This window comes from Helicoverpa zea, chromosome 14, assembly GCF_022581195.2.
Source record: "Helicoverpa zea isolate HzStark_Cry1AcR chromosome 14, ilHelZeax1.1, whole genome shotgun sequence".
NCBI lineage: Eukaryota > Metazoa > Arthropoda > Insecta > Lepidoptera > Noctuidae > Helicoverpa > Helicoverpa zea.
This window is the reverse complement of record NC_061465.1, coordinates 6,003,012-6,021,238: the sequence shown is the minus strand read 5'-3', so window position 1 is coordinate 6,021,238 and position 18,227 is coordinate 6,003,012. Positions and strand designations below refer to the sequence as shown.

General features: G+C 36.6%; 1 protein-coding gene across 1 annotated transcript; it reads right to left on the bottom strand.

Moving 5' to 3' along the window:
- Nucleotides 1–3,205: 3,205 nt before the first annotated feature.
- Nucleotides 3,206–4,363, bottom strand: LOC124636585 (activating signal cointegrator 1 complex subunit 2 homolog). The gene has a single exon (XM_047172740.1). It carries the CDS (start codon nucleotides 4,315–4,317, stop codon nucleotides 3,478–3,480), a length of 840 nt encoding a protein of 279 aa, XP_047028696.1. The 5' UTR covers nucleotides 4,318–4,363; the 3' UTR covers nucleotides 3,206–3,477.
- Between the last annotated feature and the right edge of the window lie 13,864 nt (nucleotides 4,364–18,227).

Sequence of the window (18,227 nt, the reverse complement as noted above, 5' to 3'; positions counted from 1 at the left end):
CATCTGTCATTTTATTTACGCGACTACATTTTCATCTGTATAAAAATTATAGGGTCCGTCGGCGATAATTAATTGCATTAAGTAAATAATTTGTGAACTTTACATTTAGAATTGCTGTAGGTAAGTTGACACAGCGCACTGCTACCAACTAGTGTTCTTTGTCATTCAAAGACCTTACACCTGACTAGATCTATTCACACACTTCACCGAATCTCATCAAATCCAATATCTGTATTCGAAGTCCTTAACAGTTCAATACTCCGTAGAAATGAGCAAACTGGAGAATTCCTAATTTTTTGTTCCTAAATCCAATACGAACGGGGTAAAACAAAATCACGAGGCGAGAGTTGCCAATTGGGGAGTGTTTGTCGTATTGGTACGGAGTGTGTGCGCCGGGCCGTCGTGATCTGCACTCGAATGCATCGAAAGGGATGCACAATGCATACAAAGTGAACTGCGGATTCAGTCAGTCGTGATTTTTCCTTCCTTGGGTATATCCTGCCTCAGATTGTTACGGGAAAGGGACAAGGACTGATTCATTCGAAGATTTTTATGGACGTGAATCTGTGTTTCGGTTTGTACTCCAATATTATTTGTTTCGTGGTCATCAAAATTTGGAATTCCTTTGGTGTGTTCGATATGTATTGATGATTGATTATTACGTATTAAAATTCGTAAACACTTCCTTAAAACTCCGCATGTATATAGATCAAATAATATTTCAATCCAAAAAGGTGCTTTAATAAAATTCTGGAACAGTTAAGCTTCAGATAATCTAAACTGATAAAAATATCGCAGAACTTGACCGGCGCTTTCCTGAGCATAGGTTAAACTTTTCTTCTACAGTTCACTTAGCACGGCTGAAACTGGTTTCAATTAAAATGTTATCGATAAGTTCTAACTTATGTGCAGCAAAAAACGCACACTTCATTTTAGTTTCACATAAAATGGGGACCGGTTATAAGTTCGATAAAATACTTTAGTAATATTAATATTTTTATAGCACTCTAAAACTTGTTAAGTTTTATAGCAATGGAACTACTATTAAAACTTATTCGTCCTGACTATTCGTTTTTTTTTTAAATAAAGCTTTTTCAAATTTCTAGGTCATGGATAAAGATTGTACATAACATAATAATTAACTCCTTACTAAAGATATTAATACGTATTTAGACGCAAATGACTTCAAAAATATCAGCATAAAAAACCTTACCTAATTAGTAATTTATGTTCATCTGGAGCACTTCATTTTATTAGCAGAATAGCATCGAGTTAAAAAGCGACTGGCTGATGTCCCGTTTATGCCTGTTACCGTTCAAATAAATGAGTTTATAGATTGGCCCACTTTCCGCTTTTTACTGCGACTCTAGATTGACTTTTGCATTTTATTCCTTACCAGGTGCATTTAGATTTCCATTTCCCATTGTAATTAAATTGTACAAGTTTTTTGAAGTAGCTAAGAGTTCTTCGTTATCTTGTAGTTCGTTCGCTATATTTTTCTTGGACTGCAGAAATTAAGTCAAGAAATTAAATCCTGGGTCTTAGTTTCAACTGGATAAAGTTTGTAAATATTATGTTATTGTGAACTTAATTGTTTGAGCATTTTACTTCTACTGAACTTTTTTATGGAATATGCACACTAATTGTAAACGAAATATTTTTCATTGTACCTATCTACTGTTTTCTAGTCTTTATCCCAATTTTAGTACCTTTTAAACTTTCGTTATCATCCCCATTTTTCTTCAGAGATAATATAATTAATGAAACACAATCACATCGGCACTTTTAATACAATAAACAAATTGTATTTTCCATTATTGCTTAATTTAAACTCTGTACGACTATTTTATATTTCATGCTCGCTAAGTTAATTAATTATTGTAAAATGTTCGCACATATTTAATAGACTTGTGTCGTACTTTAATTTTGCAATTTACGTTATAAAATAAAGCAATGCTATTAAATTAATTTGATTGACCTTACCTTTTTATTCATTTCTTAAGATTTTGCGTTTCTTTGTACATTCTTAATTGAATTAAACTCTTTTTAACATTGCTTTGAAGAGAGCCTACTTTGACCGTCTTTAAAAGTATTAACATAATTTTTCAAGTGTAATGTTGTTATTATATTAAGTATACTTGTTTGCTATTTTTTGTTATAATAGTATGAAAAAGTTATGTGAGAAATGGCACATACCTGGCTTATTTCCGCAAAAACCCATTAACCTGTTTATTTTCATTTGTTAATAAATGAAGTCAACACAGACATTATTTACGATTAAGCAGTGCATTCAATGATAAATGTAGTTTTAACAATCTCGTGATTTAAGACAATGTGGCCGCTGCGGTCAATTTTACAAATTGATCGTCAATTGTGTTTTCGACAACGAATTGGCGTCGGAATTGTTTTCGAATAACATGCGATTGCATCATTGTTCTATTGTGGTTGGATCCGATATAAAACAATGCAATTATTCCACCAATATTACACCAATACAAATTGTTAGGTCAACGCAGATTCAATAATTGATACGTATGTAATCATAGTGTCAGAATTTAGACTTTAATTTCGTAAGAAATATTAACAATGCAATCGCTGTGAGTTGAAATAAAACACGAATGAACATTCGATACAGGCGTTTTTTTGGTAAGAGACTGACAAAAAATAAAAGTAACGATAATAATTTCATGAAACGTATTTATACGATCAATTAGATAGAACAAAGAGTTTGGTTTCACTTTGAGCTTTTAGAAACCGAATATTTCGGCTTTAGCAATAACTGTAGCATTTGTGTAGTTTTAATAGGCATCTGTTTATTGTATAAATTGAACTGTTCGGTATTTGAGCTAATAATAAAGTCGGTAAATGGAAAGGAAGGCGTGGCAGGGCCAGACCGGTTTGATAGCGAAATATCCTTGTGTTAGCGGTAAGGTGATCTAGTTGGTCGAGGCTTGAGGTAGTTTGTGCAAGTACTGCAGAATGCGGACGCTGCCCACACCCTGCCGTATGCCTGCGTACTAGGAAGTCGCCGCAGTGCTTGTTTTTTTTTATACCATTTTTTATTATAAGCATTACGTTGAAGGACGCAGTAAAAGTATGACATGATTATGTAAATATGTACTCGAAGTGTACTATTACATATATCTGACGTAATGGATTTGAACATTATTCAATAATTGGCATGTATTTCAATAAAAAGCAATACTTGTTGTGTAAATCTAAGTTTATTTACAAAGTTCAGTTAAGTGAACTGACGCACATTCGGCCCGCAAACCTTCCAGCGAATAACAATAACGAACCACATATGTATACCTGTCCATTAACTCACAATATCACAGCAAACAACAATTAAGAAATGCTTTTGAGCGGAGTTCACACACAGCCGCCCCTCGATGACTCGGCGAGTTGCTAATTGATGCGTGCTTTTTACGTGTTTCAGCCTTTACAAATCGCCGGAGCCCTCTTTATAAATTAGATTTATACTTTGTGGAAGGAGTAGGTGTAGCCGTCGGGTGCTCTGTTCAGACTGAACTTGCCGGGGGGGAAGAAGCGGGTGGGCTGCTGCGTCGTGGGCTCGTAGTATTGCTGGCGAGCGGGCTGGGCCGGCTGCGAGTACTGGATGGGCTGCGAGTACTGGGATGAGGGCAGACCGCTGTACTGCGCCTGCTGCGTGCCCGGGTAGATGTTGTTGCTCTGGTATTGAGGCTCAGCCTGGTACTGGGGTTGAGGCTGGTACTGGGGCTGCGGCTGCGGCTGGTACTGCGCCTGGGTCTGGTAGTTCTGCTGAGGTTGGTACTGTTGCTGGGGCGCCTCATAGTTCTGTTCGTACAACTCTGGGTGGTACTGACCGTCATCCTCGTTGGGTTTGCCGCCATAGTTGCGCACTGGCTCAGGAGCCACGTATTGTTGGGGAGCACTGTACTGTTGAGATTTGTAATCCGGTGAGTTGTAACGGGGGTCCGGGGTGTATCCGGGAGTGGGCGCGGCTGCTTGGGGCGCGGTCGGGATATGGTCACCGCTGGCCTGGAATCCGTTCTTGCCCGCAACGTAGTTCACTGTTTTCCTCTGACCACTGGGGTCGATGTAGGAGTAGCTGCCTCTCCTGTTGCCGTCGGCGTCAGTTTCCTCTTTGAAGTTGATTCCATCTTCCTGTTGGTAGGCGGCACCGAAAGCTCCGTTTCCACTGAGGTATCGCGCTTCCTGCACGATAGCTGCTGTTTTCGGGTCTCCCGCGTATTTGGGGACTCGTCTGCCCCCCTCTTGCTGTTGGCACGTTGCGGCTGCGATCACAAAGGCAAATATAAAGAGCCTGTACATTTTGACGGTTCAAAATGTGCACTGCTCGCGTGAAAGTAACAAAGTGTGTCGTTGCGGGCGGGTGAACTTATTATATACGGCGAGTAGAGGCCTTGACGTGTATTGGAAGGGCTCGCGGGTTCGACCGCGAAAATCTTATTTATACAAGCTCCTGCCAGGCTCGGATGTATGGTACACATCGGGGAAGTGACATTAAGGTGAAGAGAGCAGGTGGCGTCCATCGGAATGGGATCGGTCCTGTGTAAATGTCAACCAGTAGGCCGTTGATTTTATACCGAGCTGAGCTTTTGAATATTGGAATGCGTCGTTGCATGATTTAGTGTTTAGGAAATAACTTTTGACCTGCATCGCCCAAATGAATATTGCACTGCAGAATGTATGTGTTTTGAAATGTGAAAATGTATTTGAAATTTCAAGTTGCAGATGAAATTGTCGATCCGTAACAATTAGCGTATCCGGTGGTGGCGTGGCTGTCATATAATACACGCCTGTGGTCGACCCAATTAATGTTTTAAATGTAATTCAGTAGGTAATTAATAAGTAAGAGTTTACAGTGTGAAATCCGGTTATATAACGGTAAAGAATAATTAACGAGCCTTTATTATTGTGTTAGTTAATTATTGTTTAGGGTGTCGGGCATATGACTTAATAAGTATTGTTGATATCTTATAACTGCTTTATTAAGTAATACTTAGGGCAGATCACACAAACTGACCCAAAATAGGCTAATTATTATTTCTACAAACAATAACATCATTGAAAAATTTATTCTAAGACAGTGACTGAGAGATGAAACATGTAGACATCTTAATGTAGATTACTGTGAGCTTGTACCTAATATAAGAGCCAGCTCGGCGATCGATGTATGATAAACACGACCGATTCACACCGATACAAGAGTGCGATAACATAACATATGTACCCAACTAGAACATTACTTTCGCAATTTCCTTCAAGCTTCTTATGATAACTCCGTGGTTAATTCTTTTGTTCTGCATGGAGTCCACGCTAAATCTATTTCAATTCTCACAGCATTTACGTAAGTCTGACAAGTTGGTTAATATGAACAGTTATTTTTTATACTGTTTTTGTTTCTTTTCGCTAGTTAGCGCATTAGACGTATAATATAAATGAATTTTAACGCTCATTACGTTCAAACTGCATTGTTGAGATTTACGTAAAGTGACCGGTCAAGGGCGAATGGGTTTTTAGATCGATTGTCCGCGCTAATTTTGTGATCGGTGACTCATATAAAAATAGGGGACTTATTTATAGATTTAATGATTATATAGATACTCCGTGGCTTCAGTTTGCGTACCTACAAATCAATTGTTTTTTATTCAATCGATCGGAAATCTAGGAAAATATTAACCTCAAAGTAGGTATAGACAGGCTATTTTTAGTAGTATTAGGTACATTATAATATTTCCATTTAAAAGGAAATTTAGTTTATGTCTATCCATATAAAAATCGATTGTGTTTTGTTTACACCATATAGCAATGAAAACAAGCGTGGAACTATTAATATTCATGGGCAATAGGCATAATTGAAGTTTATTTATTTATTTATTTATTTAGTACACTATGGAGAACTTACAGCTAAACAAAAACAAAATAAAAAAGGAAGTCTTAGTCGATAATCGAGCCAATTAAAAGTCCTCGCTTATAATAACAGCCTAGCAATAACGTGATCACACATCAGTGCAACTTTTTAGAGATAATAATATAAAAAAAAAAACAATAGCATTTTAAACATAAAGAGAAAGAAAGAAAGGTAGATCTAAATTTCAAAATAATAAACTAAATCTGGGATACTAAACTACTTGAAGAACTTAAGGCTCAACGACCTTCTGGCTGCCGCCACACTTGTTGAGAAAGGATCCAAATCATGCTGCTTGCAAATCATATTGAAGTGCCTGCCCGCACGCACAACATAACTGTTTTGCCTATAATTCGTGTATGAGTGGGGTACATATATGGGAGGATTAAAACGTAATACTCTACTCGGCACGTTGAATTTAAATTTAGATAACAACTCCGGGCTGTCAATATCATTATGCAATATCTTTAACAGAAACAGACAATCGGCAATATCACGTCGGTCTTTGAGTGGTAATAGATGGTGTTTCTTACAGAGTTGGAGATAATCGACTGAATGATATGTAAGATTTTGACGAAAGCAGAGAAATTTTATGAATCGTCTTTGTATGTTTTCAATGCGGTCAATGTACTTATTGTAATGAGGGTTCCATATCTGAGAAGTATACTCCAGGTGACTCCTAACATAGGTGCAGTATAAAATTTTTAGTGTCTTGACATTTCTAAAGCACTTAGAAACCCGCATTATAAATCCAAGCATTTTATATGCTTTTCCTACAACAGCGTCAATATGAGCTTCAAAAATGAGCTTATTATCATGGTGAACGCCCAGGTCTCGGATAGAATCACACCTTGGCAGAGGTTGGCCCGACAAGGTGTAAGTTGTGACTATTACTGCTCGTTTCCTAGTGTAAGTAATTACTGAACACTTTGATGGATTCAAGTCAAGTTTATTAGTCCGACAGTAGTGTTCAAGACGATATAGGTCAGCCTGCAGTGCTATCCCATCTTCAACCGAAGATATCTTGGCAAACACCTTCATATCGTCAGCAAAACATAATAATTTCATGTTACATAAGATCTCACGGTATGTGGGGTAGACTAGCCATTCATACCTGTAGGTACGTACATCGCCAAGATTATTGATTTGAGATAAAACAATGCAACGTTGCGAACATAACTGATCTTGTTGATAACGTGTTATCTGTAATGGAATCATTGCTATGGTGAAATTATTGCATTTTCTTTAAAAGTAGAGTACCTACTTACTTACATGTTGGGCCTGTGAATGTTGTAAAACTCTTATTGAAAAGAGTAATTATAATTACAAAACATAAACAAACCAATAATTAATATCAAAAAATTATGTCTGAAAATTAAGTAATTATCTGATATGCATTTGAGCAAGTAATAACACAAACTTCTAACTGCGGTCTAACTGCGGTCTACTATAAGTAATATCTAACTGCAGCATTGTTTACATTATTGAAGTAATTTACACTCTTTAGGCTTTTGTAATATCAATTAACTAAATTTCACTAAGCTCTCAAATAATGGCACTACATATCCTATATTTCAATTTCAACTATTACATTCGGCTTCGAGAAAAAACAACTAGAATAAAAGCGTCAAAGTGTGATATTTTTCTTTTCTTCTACTAAAATTACATCAGCACAAAAACTATTAGTTTCTGTAATCCGGCCTGTTACCTAGATTACTCATTTGATGTAACATCAATCTCCATTAATGATTATAACTGCATAAGTATAGTTGCAAGTGTGACCAATGTGGGTGAGATCCTAAGTTTAGCAAGAACGTGTTGGTAATAGGTTTTTGTTTTTAGGTTGCTTGTGTGTTGTTGCTTGTTGTTTTTTCGATATACTTTACTTAATGAATGTTAGTATTTTTTTTATGTAAATTATTTAGCTTTATGTAGAAATGTAAAGAGTTTGTCCATTTGTTTGAATATGTGCTAATCCTGGGAAATAATGGACCGTAAGAGGATACCCATTCATTCAAGAATACTAATCTCTATTTTTTATCCGGGTGTGCAGAATTGTGCCCAGAGGACATAGATGAAACTGCTGGCAGAAGCTAGTAGCTGATTATTTCTCAAGTTAAACATATTTAATGACTGTGATAAATTTGAGCCTCCAATACAATAACACTTTTTTGCTGTCGACTCCCTATTTAAACGAGGACTCTCAAATTAACTGCTAAGTAAACATTATACAAAACCATCATTTTAAAGTTCCCGTCAAGTTAAATTACATTTCCTAGTACGAAGCGACCTTGTCTGCGTGTCCTAAGTTATGAGTTGCTTATGTAAGTGGACCAATGTGAGGCAGTTTATGTATTCTGGTCTAGCTCGGTGACGGCGCATGGCGGCGTGGCTTTGATCGTAACGCTGCATAATTTGCACTGGCCGTTGACTTGGAAATTAAATACTTTCTTGCTACATTCGTCCTTGCCCCAAAAGGAAATGTCTATTGTTGTGTCTGTAATGATGTATCTTTGTATATGATTATTTCTGAATTTTGTATTCATGTATTGTTTTTATGCTGATCCTTTTCTTTCTAAGCATGTTCCAAAATGAGGTTCTACATATTGCATTTATATAAGGCCATCTGTTTTTCGTCATCAAACATATAAAAAACATTCCAATCCTTGATACCTACACATCAAACGCTTACTTCGTACGCCAATGGCAGCGACAAATTATAATCTAAAAATAAGCGTCTCTCCAATTCTATATCTAAATTTACACGAGTCGTTTGAATTGAAGCAGCTTGAAAATTCAATTACAGAACCGTATAAGAAATCATTAAAACTTTATCGCACCTCTTTACTAACTCTAAACTTTATGTTTATCTATGCGTTTCAAGACTTGTTCTATAAATTCTGGAGTAAGTATTCAACAAGCTAGTAATCCAAGTGGATTAAGATTTAATCTGCAGTTATATAACGAGTAGTGAACTGCTGGACAGTTAACTGGTTTGCCTTCGGTTAAGCAAGAGATGCAATGTCGATGATCTAATGTACTCGTATTGCACTTTACAAAAGAGTATGAACTCATACAAGGACTAGAATCTTAGATGGTTTTCAATCGTTGCTTGCTGTGACCGTCATACGAAACTACACTCGCGCACTAATGTCTCAATGGGTTAAGAACAATCATTGTGTCAAGCTTGATATGTTACCAATTACGACCTCATGGTTTGCCCCTTGGACTCGTTACTACATTTAATTTTCATTGTTACCTTATTCATATTATTCACTTTTCAACCATGATATAAAAAAAAAATGTTTTCGTTTGGTAGTCCTTGGTTTGACAAAATATTCAATTGTGAAGGATATGAGCGATGGTAAACATTAAAAAAGATTATTAAACATGTATGGCCTTACTACAAAAACTTTAACCACTGTTTTACACTTGTCTAAAAAAAATGTGGCTCCAAAATGAACCATATGTCAACGTCATAATTTGACATTTTTTTAGACAAGTCTTAAACTGACGTTAAAAAGTTTTTGTGGTAAGACGGGTACAGTCTAGGCAGTAAATGAATTCAAATTACAATACTACGTAATTTTCCAAAACTACTTTATTCTAAGGTAACTTTAAACGTTGTAGTCGGCCCTGACGAGGTATAATCACCCGCATATTCTATCTCAATAAGCAATTCAATATCTCTGCATACACTTGCTCTAATTAATATGAATCTACGACAAGTACCACACGTACAAGTCGAGTGTTCACCAAAAGGTCAGTGGTTGCCCGCAACCAAGGTTGCTCTGAACCGAGAAGGCATGCGGCTCAGAATTCCGCCTATTTAACTCTGACGCATTGATTTCTTTCGGAATTTAGACTGTTTATAGCTTGTACTATTGTCAACAAAAACTTTAGAGTACATTCATTCTCATTTTACTCTACAAAAAAGAATTCTCTAAGTCGAAATGGACGTTCTGATGAATAGGGAACAAAGGGTAAGCTACGCTAGTGCATGTTACTGGTTAGAATTGGAGATCAAGAGTCAATGTTTTATTTCTTTTTCCAAAGTCAACGCTAGATCAGTGGTAGATCTGCCGTAGGCACTGTAGGCAGGAATGTCGACAACTCTAAGATTTTTTTAGAACTGGTCGAAACACTTATTCCTAAAGTCATCGAGTGAGAACTCAATATGTTCAACTGAATGACTTTTGTTATTGACTGTTCAGTGACAGACAATAATATAGGTATGCATGTAGAATTATATCGAAAGTTGTCCATTAAAAGTATAGCTACATTAAAAAGTATATCCATTGCGGATGCAAATGACTCACATATTTCACGGGTATTGCATACTTATTGGGACGTTACATGTACCTAATAGGTCTAGTTATAGTTAGCAAAGAGTTACAGAAACAGACGTAATAATAATATATTTACGTAGGTATTTAGGCAAGAGTTTTAAGGTTCGTTTTCCGGTAGTTTTATGAGACTGTTTTAATTAATTTTATTATGCTGCTCTGACATTACATAATTGGAGTAAGGCTACGCAAAATTAGCTTAGAATGACGAACAGTTTTGGTACCTGTGAGTTTAGCTAATATATTGCTTGAATGTAGAATGACGGTGTGAGGAAATGTTTGATGGAGCAAGTGGTGACATAATTTAACGCCGTATTGTCATCGTCGTTAATGATACTGTTGCGCTTGAAACAAAGAGGTAGTTTAGACAAATAAACACACGCTCAATTGTAAAGCGGGTATATGGAGGCCATTGATTTACAAAATCCCTAAATGCGCATAGATTAAAATAGACGTATAACTTATTTTCTTAGAAAATGCACACTTTTTGCACATTTTGGGTCGTTTATTGTGAATGTTGGGTTTTCATATATCAAGATAGAGGCATAGATTTCCATTCACTATTTAGTATTACTTAGACTTTGATTCAAGTAGTTCTTAGAAGTAGAGCTCACTTTTTTTTTCCAAATAATGATAACTTAAGAATCTATAAATCTACAGCTATGTTAGCCAATCATAGATTGTAAGACAATTTACCATAAATACTTGGTAAGTGAGTGCGTGGCCCAGTATTTGTTATGTAGTTGTTTCACAACGTTCCGAGGCCTAGTAGGCAAAAACACTGCAGCATAGGATGTAGATACGCCTTTCGAAAGGCGCTAGCTAGTTTTATAAGGCTTCCGATTTATTGCTAGCATTGTATTTCTATTGTAACGAGACCAGCAAATGCAAATTTTGTAGCAAAAGTTCAATAACTGTTCAGTGCACTGTAATAGTTCACTAGTTTCCTTTTCTTGATTGTTCCTGTAGATCTACTTTCGCTGATATTGCCGTGGATTGTAAATTAAGTCTAACACTGTCGCGTTTTTGTTGAACCAAACTTTGAGTATTCAACTTCATACTAAGTAATTACTTACCCAATAAACACAGACGAAAAGTTTAATAAAACCTTAAGTCCTACAAGTGCCAACTCAAAAATGAAATTGGCACTATGTTACTTGGAATTGTGAAAGGAGTTTTAATTCCAAAGTTACTTTACGATCCAAGATTTTACGGCAGGTAGTTTTAAAGAGGACGGTGCGGCCCATCCTTCTTTGTGAAAATAAAAACGTTGGTGTTTTCCTTCGTCCAAAAACGAGTTTTGCTATATAACCAAGTGTTAGTTTTACTTCTCTCACGAAATAAGTTTTTGCGTGTCCGTGAGTAGTTTTGTTTGCAGTACATTTTCTTTGATTAATTACGTCCGCACAGGCTGGTGTCCAATTTAGGTGACAGGCTCCTTTATTTTTTTATAGCGTGTATTTTTTCGCAGTGATTTGCGATAGGATATCTACTCATTAACAGCCTTACTTATAAACGTGAATTAAATAATAAGTAATACTTAAGGGCTGTTTAAGAAAATTCTTACTTATAAACATTGCTTAAGCATGTCTTAACTAACATTTAATCACTACTTAAGATTTTAAGTAGTGATTAGTTAAAATGTTCCTTAGAAGGTGATTAGAGATTTTTATAACTAAGGGGGTATATAACTGCTAAAATTATTACCTTCATCGTCGTTTAGAACCAAACTATGTATTTCAATAAAATATACTATAACTTTTTTACGTAATCTCTCTCCTCTCTCTCATGCAAAAAGCCTATTTTTGCTTTTTTGCTTTATTCACAGACATTACTTATGTATACAACATAGCATAAAATTACACATATTGTTGGATATTTCTATAAAAGAATCTGCTGACCTCACTTTGATAAATAGACAGGCTCGCCCGTTATGCAAGTGCTATGAGGAAAAACGTCAGTAGGCATAATAACTGCGTATACTTAGGAAAGAAACATAAAAGGAAGAAAACTTTTAGTTGCTACTCGTAGTTACTTGCATTACTGTAAGACCCAGTTCAGATGAACGCAGCATTTACAGTTGCTGTGGCAAGCAAGAACTCAGAAGTAGTAAAATATGGTGCATTTTAATATTACCATGACATATGCCACCTTAAAATAACACAGGTTGAACAATGTGTTTCTGCTTTATCTTTTGCAATCCTTAAATACAAAGCTCTTACTTGACATAGAATTATCAAAACTTATAAATATCGTTTACAAATTAGCCTTGCCTGTTTGTATGCACCTGTGTGCTCTGAAGCTAGGTATCAAGCAGTAATAGAGCGCCCTGCATCTGAACATATCCTTACTATTCCTAAACAAAAGGAAGGTTAAGTACTTCCCAGTTTTCCATTTTGTTTTGCGAGGGAATAAACCTCTCGATGCGAATAGGTGTTAGCGTCAGGACCGCCGTCACAATTCTCCGATCCTCTCGAAATACATATAGAGAGTTGCTACCTAATTGCTACCAGCTACCATTAGTTGCTACCAATTGCTACCCTCGTGGTTTTGAAGATATTCAGCATCCAAAGGTGACAGCCATTCTGATATCAGGATGGCTGTCACTTTTCCCAGTGTGAAGAAACGGCGCAAAAGTATTGAGTTTTTTTTTCACCCAGAGTTGCTACCTAATTGCTACCCTCCAGAATTAAATTTTGGGCCACAACGATTCCCTGGATAAAAATATATTTAAAAAATGAGTTTTTACGCCCTGCCAAATTAAATTAGCAAGCTGTCAGTTAATACAAATGAGTACTTTTGACGTAGGCGCTATCTATTATAATCCGACAGGTGATATAAATGCGGCCGAAAAGTGAACTAAAGCAAGCCGCCATCTTTGAACATCATTTTTGATTAGGTGTATTTATAAATGTTACCTGTTGAATGAAATTTCCCGAAATGCATGAAAAAAGTATTTATTATAATTACCTCAGCCTTCGATTATTAACACGAAATAATTTAAAATTTATTAAATCATGTCAGGGTATGATATACACTCTTTTGCAAAAAAAGCGGGCACCTATGCGAAATCTTAGTTTTAAGGACTTTATGTGTGTTTCAAAGGGTTGTAATGATTGTAGTATGTTTCTAGCATCAAAAAGGTTAGCCAAGCATGCGTGAGAGTGTATTCTAAATTTGAATATTTTAAAATTGCTAAAAAATTTGTAAACCTTGTTTTGGACTAATCGCTTGCAGAATGTTCGTCGGTGTTTTGAAATTTTTTTAGTCCTTAAAACTAAGATTTCGTATGGGCGCTTTTTTTGCAAACGAGTCTATTTTAAGTCAGTGACTGAAATAAAAATATTTTTTAATAAAATCAATATTGTTTTACTGTGACCAAATCAGTTCATGTTTTACGTAGAGTTGGGTATGATTTTTACACGACTGGCCTTACTGGATGTTTTCGTGTTAACAATCGAAGGCTGAGGTAATTATAATAAATACTTTTTTCATGCATTTCGGGAAATTTCATTTAACAGGTAACATTTCTAAATACACCTAATCAAAAATGATGTTCAAAGATGGCGGCTTGCTTTAGTTCACTTTTCGGCCGCATTTATATCAGCTGTCGGATTATAATAGATAGCGCCTACGTCAAAAGTACTCATTTGTATTAACTGACAGCTTGCTAATTTAATTTGGCAGGGCGTAAAAACTCATTTTTTAAATATCTTTTTATCCAGGAAATCTTTGTGGCCCAAAATTTAATTCTGGAGGGTAGCAATTAGGTAGCAACTCTGGGTGAAAAAAAAACTCAATACTTTTGCGCCGTTTCTTCACACTGGGAAAAGTGACAGCCATCCTGATATCAGAATGGCTGTCACCTTTGGATGCTGAATATCTTCAAAACCACGAGGGTAGCAATTGGTAGCAACTAATGGTAGCTGGTAGCAATTAGGTAGCAACTCTCTATATGTATTTCGAGAGGATCGGAGAATTGTGACGGCGCTCCTGACGCTAACGAATAGGTGAAGGGTCGTACATCCGTACTTACCTCTGCTTACCTGTGTTCTGTACTTACAGTCAAAGGCACATAGCTTTAGCCTTTTACACTGCTTGCATGTGAAACTTCTCCGCAGTATTATTGGTAGTTGGTTCGTGTTACGTGATTAATTGGGATTTAGCTGCGACTTCGAGAAAGTGACTTTTATTATTGCTTTGTTTCAACAAAGCAATAATAAAAGTCACTTTCTCGACGGGGTGACTCTAATTCAGAATGTTCATATTGAGTAATTAGGAATAAATAGTATTTGTCTTGTTATCACGGTCAAATATTCAAAGATTACGATTGATACGAACAAAAATGCTTCAAAGTGTATCTGTGTGCTCACGAATTCACGAACGATACTTTTACCTAAGTAGGTATCTATCTACATTACACATATGTATCAAACATAGCCAGTCACTATTACTATCATCCAATCGAGTATTATAGCAATATTAATAAAGCAGGTTGGCCATAAAACACCATTATCCTTTGAAGAGTCCAGCATATTGTGTTCACGCACGCACTGAGCGAAGTGAGGCCACTAGCTGCAAAGTTAGTGCCCCAGTCCATTGTTTTGTTTGTTGCCTTTCTTAGAGGAAACTGCGAATGGAGATTAATTTATTACGTCGCTGAGAAAACATGGAAAGCGGTGGAAAGCTCTCTATTAAGACGAGCGGGTGGGGAATAGAACGATTAATTATGATTTCTTTTAACGCCGTCGGACGTGGCCGGTCGTCTCGCATCCTTATTACGTGTTCCGATGGGAATTTTAATGTATATTCAGTGCAGCGCTGCAGGATTTGCACTCATTAATTTCTGCAGTAACGGGTTTTGATAAAAGAACTCAAGTTTGCTTAGCAAAATATCGTGTACATGTGTGGAGGTAAAGACTATTCATTTACGTTGAGGCCGCTTGCTGATGCCAGATATTTTGTTGAGACGATGTAATATTGAGATAGTCACATTCCTTTTATGGACTTAAGTGTTTATTTAGTAAAAGACTCGTTTATGTAATAAAATATTTTGCTTTTAATTAATTATGAGTAAAAAGATAGATACGGCTAAGTGGCTTTGACCTCTATGCCAACGGTCATTTAGATTTATTGTGATAACATTCATTACAAAATCCTCGAGATTAGCAAAGAGACAATTTGGTGTATAAAAGAGGTAACATAACAAGGTATTTTTCAGTTATTGGGCACTTTTTGGCAACTACGATGTGCGTATGCCTTCATTTTTTAAAATCATTTAAATAACATTTCTCGCAATAAAACTATACCCGCTGACAAGCACAATGTCTTACTGTTTCCTATCTCTATGAAGACACAGAATCCGAGCGCGTATTTCTCGAGTTGTCCGCAAGACGTCATCGTCATTTCTTATAATTACTTTTTCCCTACCGTGAACAGGCTCAAGATTAATACCGCCTAATTGCCGATCTATTCAGTGTGCTCGTTGCTTTAAGAGCTCAATTAATATCTATTAGGACTTTTTGCGACACCTTACCCATATTTAAATTCATTATCTTTTAGTCAAGTGCCCTGATTAGATGAGGTTCATTTCATTACGATTTTTCCTATGACTGCGTTTAATTGAATCTCCGAGCATTTTGCTTAGCTTTGATGATTCGCATGAATCAACCAAAACCCACTTACCTGTACTCGAATAATAACTTAGAATTCCTTATGTTTGGGATTGAATAAGACCAGCTGTGGACTACAATAGATAGGATGATCAACCAAGTGATCGTTCTTGAATGAGTTCATTGAATAGAGGTGAGGTGAGGTCTGACAATCACACTGAACGACGCGACGTAGCAGTGCATAACAAAATGCTCTATACGCAACCGCAACCGCAGAATCACACCTTTGTCTAGTGCCTCGGGTAATTAATTTGCTGTTTATACAATATTTTGATTGAAAATTAATGCATTTCGGAGCTAGTAACTCAAGTTGGGAACCCAGCAAATATGGTAATATCTTAACATCTTACTATATCATACTACCAAACTTTTGACTCAGCTAACCAATTGACCACAGGAGCAAAAGTCTTTAAGCTGCTAGATAAAAAGTCTTTTCTGTAAGATGTAGGGCTTGCAAAGTGATATCAACAATACTAGAAACGCTTTAGGGTCTATACACACCACGTTTTTTAAACGCGCCATCGACGCGCGTTTTGGGAACGCGCGTCGCCGGCGCGTTTTTATCCTGCAGAGCAGTTTGTTGTCGTTTGTATCGATACAAACGCGTGGCAGCGGCGCGTCTGTATCGATACAAACGCGCGTTTGCATCGTGTCTGCATCGCTACACACGCGCGTTTGCATCGCGTCTGTATCGCTACACACGAGCGTCTGTATGTATACAGGTGTGCAAAGGTCTACAGGCTGCGTCTATCTTGCGTGCGTATCGCGTCTGTATCGCTACAAACGCGCGTCGACGGCGCGTTTAAAAAACGTGGTGTGCATAGGCCCATATATACACTTTCACAATGACCACCAGTTGACATATTTCAAAGAGACTTAAACGATTTCAAATATTTTCATTTCAGCGTTTTATTCTATTTTCAATGTAAGTTTTTCCCTTTGTTTCAATAGTTGTTTGTCATTTCATCCGCAGTTGCAGTGTATATCTAAATTATTTTCTATTCGTCCGTTGGCTATCATGCACCCGTGACAGGCTTGGCGTGATTGCGTTGTAGGATGCATAGATTGCAATGCGGTATGCGGTTGTGGCAAGGACAAAATTTATATGATCTTCTGACAGTTTTACGCATCAACCTAAAGCCTAAAAGACCAAAAGGGATTAAAATATAAGAATTGAACGTATCATAAACGTATCTTAGAGTGTATTTTCTGTTTAATAAGATAGCAATAAACTAAAGTCAGTTTTACCTTTAAAATATTTTTATTTTGTAAGTAGTCAGCAGTTTTCATAAAAATATAACACTTATAGGTACGTACGTGATGAAATTGGGAACGTCTCCTCTTTTTTGGTTAGTCGGTTAGTAAATAGTGCTATCTACAAGCTTGCTTAGAAGTATCCTTTTTCTTGGATGTGAAGGTCGGTAAGGCAGTCGCGACAGTAAGCTGATCCCTATTTAGTTCGAGAAAGAGTAGGCAAAAGCATTTCAAATGTCTCATCTCCCGGATCCATGCTAGAAAACTGAAGTAATGGCTGTACAGTAGGTATGAATGAATGTTTTTTTGTAATACCTGTACCTACGTCGATTCTATAAAATTCAGACAACAACTCGCATTTCACTTCGCTATTCACTCTCACTTCGCATTCGGTTCAAAACCCATGACAATACAACGTCTAAAAGTCATCTCATACTTAATTATCTGTCAAAATCTCGAGTTTAATTTAGTTCAATTCGCAAACACGCTCGCAAGAGTGGCGCTAGTGTAAACTCACGGCGGATTCAGATGCGAAGTTTAGAGTGAAGTCTTATAGAATCACAATAAACACAAAATTACAATATCTTATTTTTCTTATAATTTCATACAAAAAAAATCTTATTTCATCATTCGTCTAACATTTATTCATCTCCGTTTTGGTTCGGCCGTGAATTGACATTTCCGGAGTTCCGATTCCATAAAAATACTTCCGTGATGAATATTATATAGTGACTACTACGTAGCTTTTTAGCTGTATTCATGTAATTTAAATAAAAAGAGGTAGTATTTACGTACATACGCGTTAGTAACATGTAAGTATTTGAAGATATATGCTGTTAAATTGTAACCGTATGTCTTGAGCTTTCATAGCACTGTATAAAAACAATCCATCCATCCATCCATCACAGCCCCTAGGTTGTCCGTCTTCGGACGTAGGCCTCCTCCAAATCTTTCCATTTCTGCCTACTTCTTGCCACTTTCATCCAATTTGGTCCGGCTATTTTGGATATGTCATCGACCCATCTCATAGGGGGACGT